The sequence below is a fragment of the Mesocricetus auratus genome, unplaced genomic scaffold (genome assembly GCF_017639785.1).
Source record: "Mesocricetus auratus isolate SY011 unplaced genomic scaffold, BCM_Maur_2.0 Super-Scaffold_100023, whole genome shotgun sequence".
NCBI lineage: Eukaryota > Metazoa > Chordata > Mammalia > Rodentia > Cricetidae > Mesocricetus > Mesocricetus auratus.
Window position 1 is genome coordinate 11,166,159 of NW_024429204.1, and position 17,015 is coordinate 11,183,173.

At 36.9% G+C, this 17,015-nt stretch overlaps 1 protein-coding gene across 5 annotated transcripts in view; it reads right to left on the bottom strand.

Annotated features, from left to right (window-relative positions):
* Csmd3 (CUB and Sushi multiple domains 3) overlaps positions 1-17,015 on the bottom strand; it is a 1,035,998-nt gene that overhangs the window by 62,828 nt on the left and 956,155 nt on the right. For all 5 annotated transcript variants that reach the window (XM_040730388.1, XM_040730387.1, XM_040730386.1 and 2 more), the window contains 8 exons: positions 16,891-16,971; positions 15,280-15,393; positions 11,776-11,964; positions 11,270-11,416; positions 7,735-7,923; positions 2,876-3,061; positions 2,121-2,315; positions 1,245-1,418 (listed from right to left, as the gene is read on the bottom strand). In XM_040730388.1, coding sequence (XP_040586322.1) covers positions 1,245-1,418; positions 2,121-2,315; positions 2,876-3,061; positions 7,735-7,923; positions 11,270-11,416; positions 11,776-11,964; positions 15,280-15,393; positions 16,891-16,971 — 1,275 coding nt within the window. The remainder of the gene's footprint in view (positions 1-1,244; positions 1,419-2,120; positions 2,316-2,875; positions 3,062-7,734; positions 7,924-11,269; positions 11,417-11,775; positions 11,965-15,279; positions 15,394-16,890; positions 16,972-17,015) is intronic.

The window sequence follows — 17,015 nt, forward strand, 5'->3', positions numbered from 1 at the left end:
TATACTATTCTTTTCATAATAAAATAGTTCACTTTTGTTTCTGAACAGATTTTTGAGAAAGCTCTAAGGGCAAAAAAGTATCGGATTGTCTAAAACCAGCTGAAAAATAGATTTTAATGGTTTTAATTGAATACTTTACAACATCTTACAATTTTACAAAATAAAAGAGACTGAAGTACAGATTTGTTTTCTACCCTTAATCATCTTGAGCAAAACATTGACAGGAGAAATGAATGTGGATTAGAGTGAACCGGCTGGTGTTAATCCAGTTTCTATGTACAGATATTTTCAGTAATTAGTTAAAACCCTTTCCTTTTCACCACTGAAAGCCAGTCTGCACCATAATAGCACACGATTCTCCCAAAAATCACCATCTGCCTAAACTGGCCTACCCCTGTAATCAGATTGATGATTACCCCAACTATCATCATAGAGCCCTCATTCAGTAATTGCTGAAACCAGAAGCAGAGATCCATAATCTATAACCGGACGAGCTCCGGGAATCCAGTTGAAGAGAGGGAAGAGGGAGCATATGAGCAAGGGAGGTCAAGTTCATGATGGAGAAATCTTCAGGGACAACTGAACCAAGCTCGCGAAACTCATGAACTCTAGACCAACAACTGTGGGGAGTCCAGGGGATCGAACAATGTGGGAGACAGTTGTGAAGCTTGAACTATCAGAGGGGCCCCTAGCAGAAGGACCACAATACAAACCTGGTACTTGAGCTAACTTGTTGGAGCCCATTCCATAGGGTGAGATGCCATGCTCAATGGTAGTAGGACCATGATAGAATCCCGGTACATGGCCCAGCTGGTTGAAGCCCATTCCCTATGGTGGGAGGCCATGTTCAGTCTTAATGAATTGGAGAGGGACCTGCCCCTGCCCCAACCTATTGTACCAGGCTATGTAGACTCCTCATGGGAGCCCTTAATGGTGAGGAATAGTAGACTGGGGGTGGGCTGGTGGGGAGCTGAAGGGGGTGGGAGGAGGGGTGGGAGGGATAACTGTGGTAGGAATATAAACTGAAATTTTAAAAAATTTAAATGAAAAATACTTTCTGAATGACTTCAAGCATTATCTGTTTTCTATCATGATACGTGTTAGTGTAAAACCTCTTCTGATTTTTTATAATCTTCCCACATGAATCCAAGTTGCCACCTCGTGTCAGGGAATAAGTTCAGTTTCCTCTTAATGTGGGCTGGTTGGTAAGGAAGGGAGGTAAAAAGTGATTTAAAAACCCGTACCTAGACATCTGGTTTCAGATCCACTCCACAGCCCAGAGGAAAGACATTCCCGCACAGCAGAACCCACAAGCATGAATCCCACATCACACGTGAAGATGGCTGTAGATCCATAGGAAGTTTGCGTTCCAATCTTATTTCCATTTGGAGGTGTCGGTAATTCTCCACAGGAGATAACTTAAAAACAATAAGTAAACACAAGTGAGACATGGTTTACCTGCACTTGTCAAGATTAGCATGCTGCCCTTACATCTCGAGTGGTCTTTGAAGTGATTTCTTAAATCTGAAAATTGGCATTTGGAAATCAAATGTGAATGTGAGAGAATGGACAGAGGAAATGGCATAGTTTAATATTTGGATTTATGTTTGGATAGAGTATAATTAATTAGTCCAAGTCTTCCTTTAAGTTTGAAGGTTGAGCATAGGTGTATGAATTGGAAGCCACTGAAACCTTTAGAAATCTATATTTGTTATCATTATTTTTTAACCTTATTATCTTATGCCACAGAGCAAGCAAAAATCTATGCTAGCATAGAGATTTAGAAAGCAAACTGTAAATCACATACATTCTTACAAGGAAATGTTATCTACAGATACTTCTATATCCACTAGATATATAGCTAGTTATATCTAGTACAAAATTTATTAAAAATCAAGCACTCACTTTATCATTTTTATATTTAAAATAATGGTTGTCTTGTGATTTTTTTTTACATAGACTTGTTTTCAAATCAGGTTAAAAGAATGATTTAAAAACTAACAAATTGGCTAAGGAAGTTGGGAAAATTTCAACTGACTATCTCTGTTTATTTAGATGGTTTTTATTAGACCCTGAAAAAGTAGAAACTCAAAAGAACTGCTAAAACAAGCTAGGCATACTTTGGCAGTACGGTCTTTCAGTTCTCCAACTCCAAGTACCATTAGGAAGGCATTCAATTGAAGCAGGACCAAGTCCGTGATAGCCAGGGTCACAGCTGAAAACCACCTTGGTTTTATATTCATAATGTGATCCATTCACAATTCTCCATCTTCCATGTTCCAAGGTAAAGGAATTGATGCTTGGACATGTAACAACTGTACAAAAGGAAAGAATATTGATGTTAGCAAAGCAAAAGTATCCATCCCATTACTTACAGACACCTAAATGCAGATCTTTTATGTTGCCATTGCTTTAGTTCATTCTCTATTGTGGTCTACAAAATAAAATGTGTTTATTATTTTTCATTACTTACTAATTATTTCTCTTTCCCAAGGAACTGATGAAGCTTAGTTTATTGAAAATAAACTTAGAGCTTGCATTATTGGAATAGAACATCATTAAGGCAAATATACTTTTTAAAAGTTCTGTATATAATTTAATAATAAATGGCATTTTATAAATCAAATGAAACTTAGTTACACTAAATAAAATATCACAATTGATACCTATACATATTTTAGAATTTGTAGAAATAACTAAAGTACCTGTTTACTGTCCTTCAGTATTTCATGGTACAAAAGAGATGTAAATTAACTTTTATTTACATCCTAGTACACTTAAGGAATTTGCTTTTAAAAGTCAAGAGTACACACAGCTTCAAGCCATGTGACACACAGATTGTACACTACTGACAAATTTAAATGACTTTGCCTACCAACACAGCGAGGGGTCTTGTTGTGATTACTCCATGTTCCATCTGACTGGCAAGTGGCTGTGGTGAGCTCCTTGGATGACAGTCTGTATCCATCATTGCAAAAGTAGGTAACTCGAGTTCCAACCAAATAGTCTGTTGTTAGTATTCCCCCATTTGTCGGGGCTTTCGGAATCCCACAGGAAATTGCTAGAATGAACGCATACATACAATTATGGCATCAGGGAATGCAAAATGACTTCATTAAATCTGTAACTGTCTAAGATGGGAAATTTTCTGGGATTCTTCCATGTTTCAAAAAGAAAGTCACAGTAGGTCCCAAAAGAACTTTCTGAACTGTACATATTGAATAATTTAGTTTAAGCTGATAATAAGGATTTAAGTTGGTGACTCTGTATACTGTTCTTGCTTTGTCTCTTGGTCTCTCTTTTCGCTTTTTATAATCATGCATCTTGGTAGTAGTGTTCATAAAGACTATGTGGGAATGCAAGTTGGGTGTTGTTTAGTGGTGTTTTGCTCTCAGGGCACAGACTGAGTGAGACTGCCTAATTTAATGTACTAATCCACAACTACTAAACATTAGGTAAGGGAAATAGAAATTCTTATTTCTATGTTTTCCAGAAATAAAAGGGTACCCAAAAGCCTTTGCTTTGTCATGGGTACAGTCCCAGCATGTGATAGGCACTAATGATAGTATAACTCACATGGGACTTGTTTGATAAATAGCAGGCCAGGATTCATTCTCTTAAACATAACTAGAATCTTTCTAAATTTCATTTTTGATGCTCAGTTTTAACCTGTAACACATTTACTTTAAGTGAGCATCAGTTTTCTATGCTGTGTTGACATAGTTATCTATTTACATGTATATCACTTCATATGCTGTCAAAATACTACAGAGAAATTCTATATACTGACTCTTGTCCGTGTTTGCCAAACACTTACACAAAGTGCATTTCCTAGATGATAAACAATCATATAATTACCCCCAACCAATATCTGACAGCATTTAAAACCATAAATAAAATAAGATTCTTTTGTGCAGCCTCAAAAACATTGATCGTCAATGATGTCTACCTGCAAGACATTCTAAGTACAATGATTGCACAAACATTGTGGGGTTAACAAATAATATATAATTTTATGTAAAGCCCATTCCATGAGTTGGAATTCATATCCAGCACTGCCTGGATGACCAAGAACCTAGATATCCCAGGGACTTATTATAAAACCAAACACTACTGTGCTAAAAAGAAATGAAAAAATAAGGTAAAATAAAGTAGCATAGCACAGCATCATCGGAGAGGTTTCCCCTGCAGCAGAAGGGAACACACATAGAGACCAATAGTCAGACATTAAGCAGAGAGAAAGAGACTTTGAAACTGCCCAAGATGGGAAGTCTCCATCAAATTCATTCCCGTGGGAGTCAAGGAACCCGAGGGAAGAGAAGGCAGAAAGATCATAAGAACAAGAGGGAATGGAGAATACAAGAACACAATGCCATCTAAATCAGTATCAGCAACACTCATTAACTCACATACACTGAAGTAGCATCCACAGAGACTGCTCTGGTCTGTCCCAGATGGGTCCCAGAGCTAAAAGGAGAAGTGCTCACCCACCCCTGTCCTTAATCCAGAGGCTACCTCTAATTGATAACAACTTACAAATGAAAATGTAGTTTTTTACAAATGGAGTCACACCAGGGAAAGAAACTACTCTTAAGGGTAGGCCACACGGCCATCAATAAAGAGCCAGCACAAAATGAACTCAGTGGCATCTTAGGAGGTTTCTTGCCACATAATATCTTGTCATGGTTTTTCTTTACTCTTTTCTTTTTTCAATTTTATGTTATTTTTATTTTACCTATTTTTTTCTCTCTACCCTACAGGATTTTCTGTATGTATTTTGGCTTCCAGTTCAGTGCTATTATTCCTGACTGTATGAACATATTGGTGTCTTTTTCTTGGGCTTCTTCTTGGGCTCTTTTCCTCCAGTTGTTTGTTTTGTGCTATTGTGATGTGTTAGCTTTTATCTTATATTTCATTTTGCTGTTATCTCTTAGAAGCTCGTTTGTTTTCTAATGAGAGACAGAAAAGGAGTAAACAGGAAGTAGTGAGAAGTAGGGAAGGACTTGGAGGAGTAGAGGGATGGAAACCCATAATCAAGATATATCATCTGTGAAAAATATCCCTTTTCAATAAAAAGGAAAGAATAATAGTATTTGTACTTCCACTTGCCATACTTATTAAAGCATATTAATAAAATTATATATATATATATGTCACATCAACACCAAGTTAACTTAGTTTGTATTACCTAGTATATCTACTTTAGTGTATTACTTTAAAAATCAAAATGGTTTTAGGCTCTGAAATAGGTTATATTTAAATAATTCTATACATACTTTTCTCAACAGAGCAAAATACATAAGGTACACAAAAGTGTGCATCATTTAAATATTATGAAAGCCATTTCTGTCTCTCAATTCTTTAATTCAGAATAAGCTTGTTACTACTTATTTGTTTTGTACAATCCATCATGTACTTAATTCGTATATACACATGAATGGAACGTAATGAGTACAACTTAGTCAAGTCAATACAAACTATGCAAAACCGAACAGAAGAATAAATATTACAGAATGGACTGATCTACTGTAATTTACTGACCTAAAGATCCTGAAGAGTAAAGCAATGCTGAATCTAGAAATTACATAAGCAATTTCAAACAATTATGTTATTATTCTTTCTATAATTAAAGAATCTCTACCCTACTGTTGGAAAAATAAATGGTCCCATGATACCTGTTTCATCAATATTTATATTTTTACTTATTCATGTGGGCAATTGTAATTTTAATAGGCTCTCTTTCAGCTGGGCGGTGGTGGCGCACGCCTTTAATCCCAGCACTCGGGAGGCAGAGGCAGGCAGATTTCTGTGAGTTCGAGGCCAGACTGGACCGACAGTCTCCAAAACAATACAGAGAAACCCTGTCTCGTAAAACCAAAAAAAAAAAAAAAATAGGCTCTCTTTCCCCAATACTGCTTGCCAATGATCTGGTATTTACTGAGTACACACACACACAAACACACACATATGCTCACATATATAAACACATCTGAAGGTGCACAAGCCACACGTGAACACAACCATGCACAAGAACATGAACATGAACACATACACATTGTTGAACCCAGGCGATTAAGATAAATGTTAAATAGTAAAAATTCCAGGTGGTAAGATAAGGAGTATAAATTCCTAGTGTGTCTAGAAAAACTGGTTATATTTTAGAGCTAGAGTAAATTGTGCCATAGTCAAATAACTGGACAAATATCTTATTCGTAGGTAGCTCAGCTTCCCTATGGTGGTTTGAATAAAAAATGTCGCCCGTACACTTCCATGCTTAGTTCCACTTGAACCCTTTGGAAACATGAGAAGGTGTGGCCTATTGGAGGAGGTGTGTCTCTAGAGACAGGCTTTGAGGATTCCAATGCCCATGCCAGATAGAGTGTCTCTCTTTGCCTGTTCGTTCTCACTCTTGATTCACTGGTATTGGAGCCTACTTCATTTAAGACACTATGGTATACTAAAGACCAGGTGAAATATCCATCCTAGTAGTCTGAAAATCTACTGCGTTACTGTTTACATTGTAGACAGTCTTTGTTGGACTAGCTGAAACACAACTTCTAAGGCAACTCTAATGAATTGTCTCTCATGAATTCCACTTTACTAAAGCCAATATAATAAATCTGTAAAAATTCTTAATTTTATGTAATATTTATCAAATATATGTATATAATTACTCCAATGAAGTTTGAATAATACAACTTCCCAGCTCAAAAAAAGAGAAAGATTGAATAGAATTTGTTCAGGAGAATCATCCCTGGGAGGCTGTCATGGTTGCTTCTCTACAGAATGCCAAGAAAATAGATTTTATAGTTGGGCTGAGAGGGTAATGGGCAGCAGGCTGGAACTCATGCAGGTTCTACTCCTGGATGTGTTGCCCAGCCATCGGGTATGATCACCCTGACTCTGAGCTCCAAGATGAAGCATGGCTAATTTTCTTGATTAAGCCCACTGCAAAGACCTCCACGGTCCGTAAAGCTTTTGGTGGCCATCCTTATGTCTGTGGTCTTTGCTGCTGCGGCTGCCTAACATCCAAATTGTCGCCCGAGGTCAAGCTGGCATTGGTGATTCGAGGCCTTGTTGATATACAGGGTCTGTGTTGCCACTGGAGATCATGATGACGCATGCCCTTGATCGGGGCTGCCACCAGGGAAGAGGTTGATGGCCGCGTTTCATGAAGCCCCCAGTGGCTATGTGGAAGTCCTTGATCCATGCTGTCACTGGCTGTGCTAGCTAGTGAAGCTCATTTTGCAATGGTATTGATGACAGCAGACTCATAACTGAGAATGAGAGACAGTGAAAGCTTCTGTGGAAATCTCTCAGTGCCACCTCCCAATCAGAAAGGAAGGACAGAAGGAAGTAAAGGGAAGGAAGGAAGGAAGGAAGGAAGAAAGAGAAAGAAAGAAAGAAAGAAAGAAAGAAAGAAAGAAAGAAAGAAAGAAAGAAAGAAAGAAAGAAAGAAAAGACTGAAGACGGATGTAGTAAGCGTGTGGATAAAGTTTGTATTTAAGCAAAAACTTATGACACAATAATTATATAACATCAAAGAAAATTTATCAAACTTAATGTCTCTCAAAGCCAATTTAATGTCTTTATTTTGTTTATTCATTTCCAGGAATGGCTCTATGATGTGCTTCTGAGTATCTGTGTTGGATATTGTCTATTTTGTGCTTAACATAGAAAAGATAAGGTCAATCTACTTAATGCTTGTTTCTATTTTGGGATGAGATACTTCACCTTGGCAAGCAGGCACTGGAGCATCCCAGGAATGATACCCATAGGAGGACTTCCTGCACACGGCACTGCTCTTGCCAACGAGTCGGAAGCCTCGATCACAAGCCCAACGAACCACACTGTTCAGCTGTCCACCTGTCTGACTGATGATGTATCCATGTGGTGGGGACTCTGGTGTGCTGCAGTAGAAGGCTTGTCAACGGGAAAACAATCACTGCTTAATTAACAATTAGAAGTTTCTCTGTCATCCAAGCTTATGAACAGCTATGTATTAATGCTTACGTAAAAATGAGTTGTTATTTTAATTTCAATGACCATTGTACATGCTAACCTCTTTAAGCATGTCTACTTACATGGCTTGTAGGATGCTTGGGTATCCCTAGACTGTCACACAATTTTTACTGTCGCCTAACATGTCTTCTGCTTTGAAATGCTTTCTGTCACCTGTGGATGTCCAAAAGCTCTGCAATATAGCCCCAAATACAAGAAACTGAATTACCTGGTATTTGAAGGGTCTAAATGTCACAGCTTGGGAGTAAACATTAGAGTGTACTGTTGAGATGTCACACTGAAGCTGTTTCTAGAGACCTGTGTCATAGTAAGGCTTGAGTTTCATTTTGACTGGCATTAAAGTGGGCCTTCCTATTTCATGATCATCTTTGCTACTTTATTATAGTTTCCTTTCTGATGGAATATTTATAGAATTATTAAAAATTGCCAATAAAGTAAAACTTTTTTCTGACATCTGAAATGACAAAAGATAATGTCAAGTAGTTTTACCATATACATATATATATATATATATACATACATACTCTGGAGACCATTCAGCTTGTTATGATATGGTTAACTTTTGAAATATCACTCTCATCCGAGGACATAGAAAGTTTGAGGTAAACAGTGATAAATAGGTTGGATTTAGAATTTATAGGTCACAAACTGTCACTTCTAACAGGAAAATGTATATATTTAACATGTCAACATTTCTTGGTAGCTAAAATTGGTGTTGTTCTTTATATCCATATCAGAATTTGTCATGGATATTAATCAATCTGATGTTTTAAATTCTTTTATCAATTCTCCTTTATTTTTTATAATTGTGTAAAAGAAAACTTAATGTGGCAAAATCCAAATATTTTGAGCACAAGAATAATAAAATAAAATTGATGTATTTCATGTGGTTAGAACACTGATTAAATACAATCTTAGTCCCTCAAGCTTATATTTAATTTTAAGAATGTTCTTTTGTCTTCAGATTTATTAAGCTATATAATTTGTAAGCAAATTAATGCTACTATTTAATTACAATGACTAATTCATTCTTTTTTTGCTTTCTAACCTCTTAATTTATGTTCTTTATAATACAAAAACCTACATGTTGCATGAAAATTACAAGACCCATAGATTGGCTTTGTGGTTCAAGCTTCAAACTGAAGATCAGAGAAGCAAAGCAGCCAAGCCAGTAGATCTTACCTCTACCCAGCTGAAATGGCAACCCTGTCTCCAGGAATCCTCAGAGGCAAAAGCTCTGAATTCCTGTCTCCTCCTCCTTATATTCCTTTCTCAACCCAGCCATATCCTCCTGTCTGCACCTCTCTAGTACTGGGATTAAAGGTGTGTGATGCCAAATGCTGAGATCAGCTTTGTGTAAGCTGTTTCTTTTAGGACTGGGTCAATTTCATATAGCGAGGGAGGCTTGAACTAACAGAAGTCCACCTACCTCTTAATGAATCCTGGGATTAAAGGTATGTACCATCATCGCCTAGCTCTATAATTCATTCTTTTAAAATAAAAGTAACTAGGAAGAATTACTTTACTTGCATATTATATGTACATATTTATGTGCACATGTTTAAGTATACTTAAATTCAAATAAATGAGAGTATATAGTTCTATTAGTGAAATGCATCTTGCTATGAAATGTATATCTATATATGTATATATATACAACTTTATAATTATTACTCAGTTCAAAGGAACAACACTAAAATGTTTTTAATTGTGCTTTTTAAATGTGTTCAAAATTTGTTAATCATTCACACTTATATCAAAGCTATTATAAAACATTTAATTTGAAGCAAGTCATAGCAATCAGTATCCCAGGAAGCACAAATTCAACACTGAAGAAAGACATATGCAGTTGATTATTGGATACTCTTCCAACCCAGATTCATAGTCTTTATTACCATCTAGGATTATAGATGAAAAAATACATCTCTCCTATAATGGAGAACAGTCCATAGTAAAATGACTCCAAAAACAATTATTGTATCAAAAATAGTGTATCTTATTATAAAAAGTAAAGAACAGAAAAAGTGGTGTCATCTTGATATGAAATATCTATCATGAGCCCACAACTTTCCAATCATTATTCAGTCTGAAGGAACAATAATAAAAAATTGTAATTGTGGTTTTTCAATGTGTTCAAAGTCCTATCTTTCAAAAATTAAGAGAATTATCACCTATTATAAAAGATGGAGAATAACTAATATAATTGGTTCTTCTTAAACTTATTTAATGTTAAATATTTAAAGGATCAATGATTCATAGACAACACTATAACATTTTTTTCTGCAAGAGAGACAGTTCTATTGGAAAAAAAAAGAACTGAGACATTCAGATTAATTAACCAAGGTGTAGACACCTTTGGAACTTATTTTCCCAACATAACAATTTTATTGATTACTTGGGAATTTCATACAATGTACCCAATCACACTTGCTTCCCTTTCTTGCCAGGTCCTCCCTGACACCCTTGTGCCATCTCCCAAAATAGGTTTTAAAAAATACACTAGTTTAAATTTGTGTTGTCCAAATACTCATTGGTAAATGATCAAAATCCTGGTGGCCAGCCTCCTAAAGATAACTGAGACCTTCCCCACCCTATCTCTATAATGTGGTAGATAACTAAGGAGAGAATGGAATTACTTCATCACAGAAAGAAATTGATGCACAGAGAGAGATCACCCCAAATTAATCAAAAAACAACAAAGGAGAGTCTGTAACTCTTATTAACACCAACTGGATAATATCAAGATTCCTCTGTCTCTTTCAATTTGTTTCTCTTATTTTCTGTGTATAAATGTTTACCTGTATATATGCATGGGCACTGTACCCATGCCTACTGCAAGCTAAGACCAACAGAGGGTGTCAGAGTGCCTGTAACTAGAGATACGGAAAATTGTGAGCCACCATGTGAAATGAATACAGATCCTTAGAAAATACATGCTCTTAACCAATGAGCCTTTCTTAAGTTTATTTATTTCATATGCATTGGTGTCTTGCCTACATATATGTATGCATACAGTGTGTGTGTCTTGGGGAAAGGTGTCAGATTCTCCACAACTGGAATCACAGACAGTTGTGAGCTGCCATGTAGGTGCTAGGAATTGAACCTGGGTTTTCTGGAAGAGAAGCCAGTGCTCTTAACTGCTAAGCTATCTCTCTAGCCCCATGTTGAGCCTTTCTTAATCCCCATTCTAAAACAGCCTCAACAAGGAAGGAGGTGAGTAGTTACTAAAATTCAAAACATCACATACCAATGTATCTTATCCTGAAACCTTTCTTGTTATTGCCATGATCTGCGGACCACTGAAGAAATACTTCATGACCATTACTCGTTACATTAAAAGCAGCTGGATAGTCTCCACTGAGGGAAATCAGCACTGGGCTCTGAATATTTGGACCTACAGAGAGAAAATATTATAACACAGACATATATAAGTAACTGCATCCCCATTTATTTCCAGTGTATATAAACTTTAAAAAGTATGAAATATGAAAATGGTTTTATGCCTATGTACCTTATGACTAATAAGGGAAACCTGATACAAAATGATTTTACTAAACAGTTTCAAGGTTTCTTTAAACAACAATTCATAAAAGTTATCAAGATAACCACAGTCTTCATATTTAATGGAGTCTCTTTAATTAATACATACGTATATATAAATATATGGTAAAAGTGACAGGAGCAATTGTTTCTACTGAACGTGTACAGTATATGGACTAAATTTAATATCCAGGAAATATAACCCATGGTTACCATCATACACCTGAAGAACATCAAACTCCTTTTCTGTCTGGAAGAATTCCACAAACATGCTGATATTATAGCCCTTTTCCACGGAGATGCTCCACGCACACATCTGCAGATTCGGGTAACTGTCCGGGTACCCGGGACTCAATATGACTCCTGTGGAATCCAGTCGTAATTCATTGGCTGGACACAGCACTGTGGAAGGAGGCATCGTTACAAGCATTTTCAAACGTACATGGAAACCATGTTTTTACTAACAAATGCTTGTTTTATGATCACTAACTACAAAGAAGACAATAGACAGAATTTGTGTGAAATGCCATTTTCATTAAGCTACTACTTAGAATATGGTGTGAAGAACTAAAAATTTATAGAATGTATTTCTTCTTTCAATTACACTGAAAATGCCTTCTTTATGAAAAAATAATGAAATAAAAGATAATTCATGTATTGCCTTTTACTTCTTAACCTTTTCCTAATTATTTTTGTACTTTCCTTCTATCTATATGCTAGTCCCATAATTTATTCTCCTTCCTTTCAACTCATTTTCTTCTCATTCTAAACTTTTAAGTCACTCGGGTACATGGACCTGTAATAAAATACCACTCTTTCAATGAGTGTGTCATACAAAGGTCTTTCTGGTCTCAGGGAAGTAATTAAGCCATAAGAACTTTATATAGTTTCCAGTCAGTAGTCATCTTGCAGCTCCTGGCGTTATGTCATATACGCTGGCTGACACACAAACTCTTAAATTATATTGCTTCTTCAATATAAGATATCCAGAGAATAACAAAACAATGTAATTACATTCTATTGTCTTCCCCAAAGACAACAAATTTTAATCTTGGGTTCATATCTGTTGTGTATCAATACAAATAATACAGATACATATTTTATTTTAGATTCCAAAATGGATAATAAGTGAATTATTAGGTCTTTATTACTCCAAAGATGTCATTTTAAAAGTAAACAAAGATCGTGGGGTTTTTAGTGTTGCATTGTTCGCTGTGAATCATATTGTGCATAAATAAATCCATACTGTCCATAAATAAAGGTTAAGGACAACATAAACCAAAGCTTTCGATTAAAATGAAGGACATGACTATAATAAAACATCCTGTATACAACACTGTTAAGTGTTTTCAAGTTTAGGTTATACCACACTTTCTGTGTTTCCAATGGGGACACTTTGACGATCAATAAAACAGCAGAACACAAAATTGTTATGGTTTTGATATGAAATAAATCATGTGCCATTTTCCAATAGCATGCACAAATTCTACAATTTTTGTATTAGAACTCTTTTCCATCAAAATAATGAGATCATGATCTTAACAATCTGTTTAAATGAACTATACTTGAAAACGTCAAATATACTAGTTGGAATTTACTAAAATAGATAAATGGTATACATATTTATTAATTTCAGAGTGCAGTTTAACATTTGAGATAATTTAATATTTGGGGTTAATGGTTCCAAATAGTACAAGAATAGAAAACATAAAGAGTGAATTGTAGGAATATAAGGCTACTCTTTCACTGTGGAAAACTTGAAATATTTAAAAAGAAAATGGACCAGAAATGTTGTTCAGATTTTTGAATGTGGCTATAAAGTATACTGATAAACATACCCTTATTAATTCTAACTGAGCTCTAGAGTTGACTATGAAAGTAACACTGCTTCTTTTAGAAACAAAATGAAAAAACTCAAATAATTTACAAATTGAATGAAAACAGTTTCAATGTGTTCTAGAAAATTAAAAAGGAATGTGAAATTTGGATCGTTAGTGAATTTTTTTTTTGATTTTATGAGACAGGATTTCTCTGTATTGTTTTGGAGGCTGTCGGTCCAGCCTGGCCTCGAACTCACAGAGATCCGCCTGCCAATGTCTCCCAAGTGCTGGGATTAAATGCGTGTGCCACCACCGGCCGGCTTCGTTAGTGAATTTTAACATAAAAGTTTTCAGTTGTTTTTTAACCGTACTTGATTATCCATCCTATACAGTCCTAAACGGCTACAGAAAAGTTTTCAGTGCAAGAAAGAATTGCATGAATGGCATCTGCCTTGCGGACATAAGTTACAGACTTCAGAATAAATAGTCAACAAACTTCAAGAGGTCCGGCAGCCTTGACTGAGCTCATTAAGACATTCTCACAGTGTGACAAGTTCATTGCTGCCTTTCTTTCTGCTACATTAAGACACTCCTCAGAAAGTCATTTCATAAGGATTCCAATGAGGTAGAAAATCAAATGCTAATACCTACACATAAAGCATGATCAGACTACTAAACAATGTGTTACTGTTTTTTGAGGCACAGTCTTTCTTTATGTTTCATATTGACCTCAACCTCAGTATTTACCCCAGGTTGGCCTATTAATTTTCATAATCGGTTTTCAACAGTCGCTAATATATCGAGCATACAGATAAGACTCAGACTTGGCTCATTATTTTTCTTTTCTGTTCGAACATCTTAATTATATTAGTCTTTCAAATTATTTTCTTTGCTGTCTTGGTAAGATAGTAAATGCCTTTAAATCCCATTCCAGTTGTTTTATAGGTCTCTTTGAATGTTCAACAGATAGTAGACAACTCTTTCTCTAAGCTTTTTCTAAGAAAACTTTCGTTGCCCATTTGGAACTCAGGATCACACGCCTCCTTCAAGCTGTGTCCAATACACAAATAGTTGCTTATGGTTACTCTATATAGCTTGCTGAGCTGTGTTCTGAACATGGTGTTGCTGACACTTGGCCTTATATTATGATGTATATATTAAAGGTTGTTTGTGTGTGTGTGTGTGTTTGTTCATTTGTTGTTTACAGTGTGTCTGTCTGTTGAATGCTCACCTTCTCTTTCTTAACATGTAGCAAATAAAGGGTTATACAGCTAGTGATTATAATACCTTTTTTCCTAATCAAACTAATTATCACTTCAATCTTTATTTGGTGTTTTATTTTGTTTTGGTTTTGCCCTTACTCATATCTTGTAGAGTAAAAATACTTCATATAGGTTGGACTGACTTCAGGCTAATTAAAAATAATTAAATCTCAGAAGAATGAAAGAGCTTTTAATTGGCATATCTGAGAAATAATTGAATTAAAAAAACACTCCATATTCATTATATACCTCAGAATCATATTATCAGGCAAATATTCAAAACTGGACTGACATGTGTTTTCTTTGAAATTTTGTCTTTAATGACCACATGTAAAATGTTGCACTGTGTGTAATCCCAGGATGCAGGATGCAGGGGCGGTTGGAACTCAAGTCTGGGGCCATTCTGGACTATATAGCAAGATCTTATCTCAAAAAAGAGAGGAGAGAGAGAGGGGGGAGGGAGGGAGGGAGGGAGGGAGAGAGGGAGGGAGAGAGAGGCAGAGAGGGAGAGATGAGAGAGAGAGAGAGGGGGGAGGGAGAGAGGGAGGGAGGGAGGGAGAGAGAGAAGGAGAGCGAGAGAAGGAGAGAGAGAAAGAAGAAAAGAAAGAAAGTAACAAAAATGCAAAAGTCCACACCTTGACAAACTGGAGGGGCCCCGTCCATCTGTAGTCGCTCTCCCAGTCTGCATGTGAGAATTGCATTTCCAACCAGAGTAAATCCTGGAAGACACTGGTATCTGATAATATCACCTGTTAACAAAATAGAAAGGAGGGGGCCTGCGGACAAGCTACAAAGTGTAGCTGAGTAGCTCTTTTAATTTTAGGAAGAGAATTATTTTCATTTACTCATTTCCTTTGCTTTCTTTCTTTGCTCTTCCTTTTATCCATTTTTTATTCCTGTCCTGGATCTGTTGTAGACCAGGCTGGACTCAAATTTTTAAACATCCACCAGGCCCTGCCTCCTGAATGTGGGGATTAAAGGAGTGCATCACCACTGCCCGGCAAGACTTAGCTTTTTTCTAACAAGTACCACTGGGGCATTTATTTATTTCTAATGAGTGTAAAAATAGCATCACTTGTAAGCAGGAGTGGCTCTTAAGCCTGGAACAAACAAGGCTTGACAGTACTGACGAACTACCAATAAAGACTGGAGTATGGTACTGATCAGCTTTTGATGAGGGATGCCAGCTACATAGAAGCAGCTGTGTAGCAACTTTGCCTGAGAAACCTCCTGCCGAGCAAAACTGCTACACTGGGCTAACATCCCCAGCAGGAAGACCCTGTCCTGCCAGAGCTGAACAGATACACTGGGGAAGCCTTTCCCTGAGGCAAGGCTATAAATTGCTAAGCTTATTGCAACCTGTGGTAGTCCTTGGCTCCTGAGCTCCAGGATAGCTTTCCACCTGAGCTGTGTAACACTCAGTATTCTGTGACTCTCAAGTGCCAGAATACCTGACCCATCCCCAACCCCATCCAGGTCGAAATGCTTACAAGCTGCCCCAAGGAATTGATCTGTTTACATAAGTCTGATCTTTCAGAACTTGTCTACTTGCTAGAAGATTGCCACGCTCTTGTTTATTGCTAAGGTATGCAGGCATGGTTCGTGACACTTCTTCAAGCTCACAACACAGACCTAATATGCCCTCTCCAAACAGTTTTCATAAGTCCTGTTGACTGTTTTTGTTCCTCTTTTGAAACTCCTTCATAAACTCAATGAACCCTGGGAAGCCGCAGACTGCTGTAACTGTGCACTGTTTGTTTGTTTGTTTGTTTTAAGGATAGTTTTGTACGTGAAGCTTGGACTATCAGGGGGCCCCTGGCAGCAGGACCACACCTGGTACATGAGCTAGCTTGTTGGAGGCCATTCCTTAGGGTGAGATGCCATGCTCAGTGACAGGAGGACCACAGTATAAACCTGGCACATGAGGTACCTTGTTGGACTCCCCTCCCCATGGTGGGATGCCATGCTCACCCTTAATACATTGGAGAGGGCCTGGCCTTACCCGAACCTAATGAACCAGACTGTGTTGACTCCTCATGGGAGTCCTTACCTGTGAGGAGGACTGGACTGGAGTTGGGCTAGGGGGTGAGGGGAGGCGAGAGAGAGAGTCAAGCAGGGTTTGGGAGGAGGGATGGGAGGAAGGACTATGATTGGAATGTAAAATGAAATCAAAACATTAAATAAAATGGAAAAAAGGATAGCTCTGCTACAAATGAATTATTTGAAAGTAATTTTAAAGGCTTTACCTATTTCGAATTCATCATCCTCTGTCAAAATTTCTGCATTAGGTACAGGCGGTGGAGGCTGGCACACTCTCAGTTGGTAGGCTATAAAAATCAGCAATTGTTTCTTTAGTCCTCTTCAGAGAAAC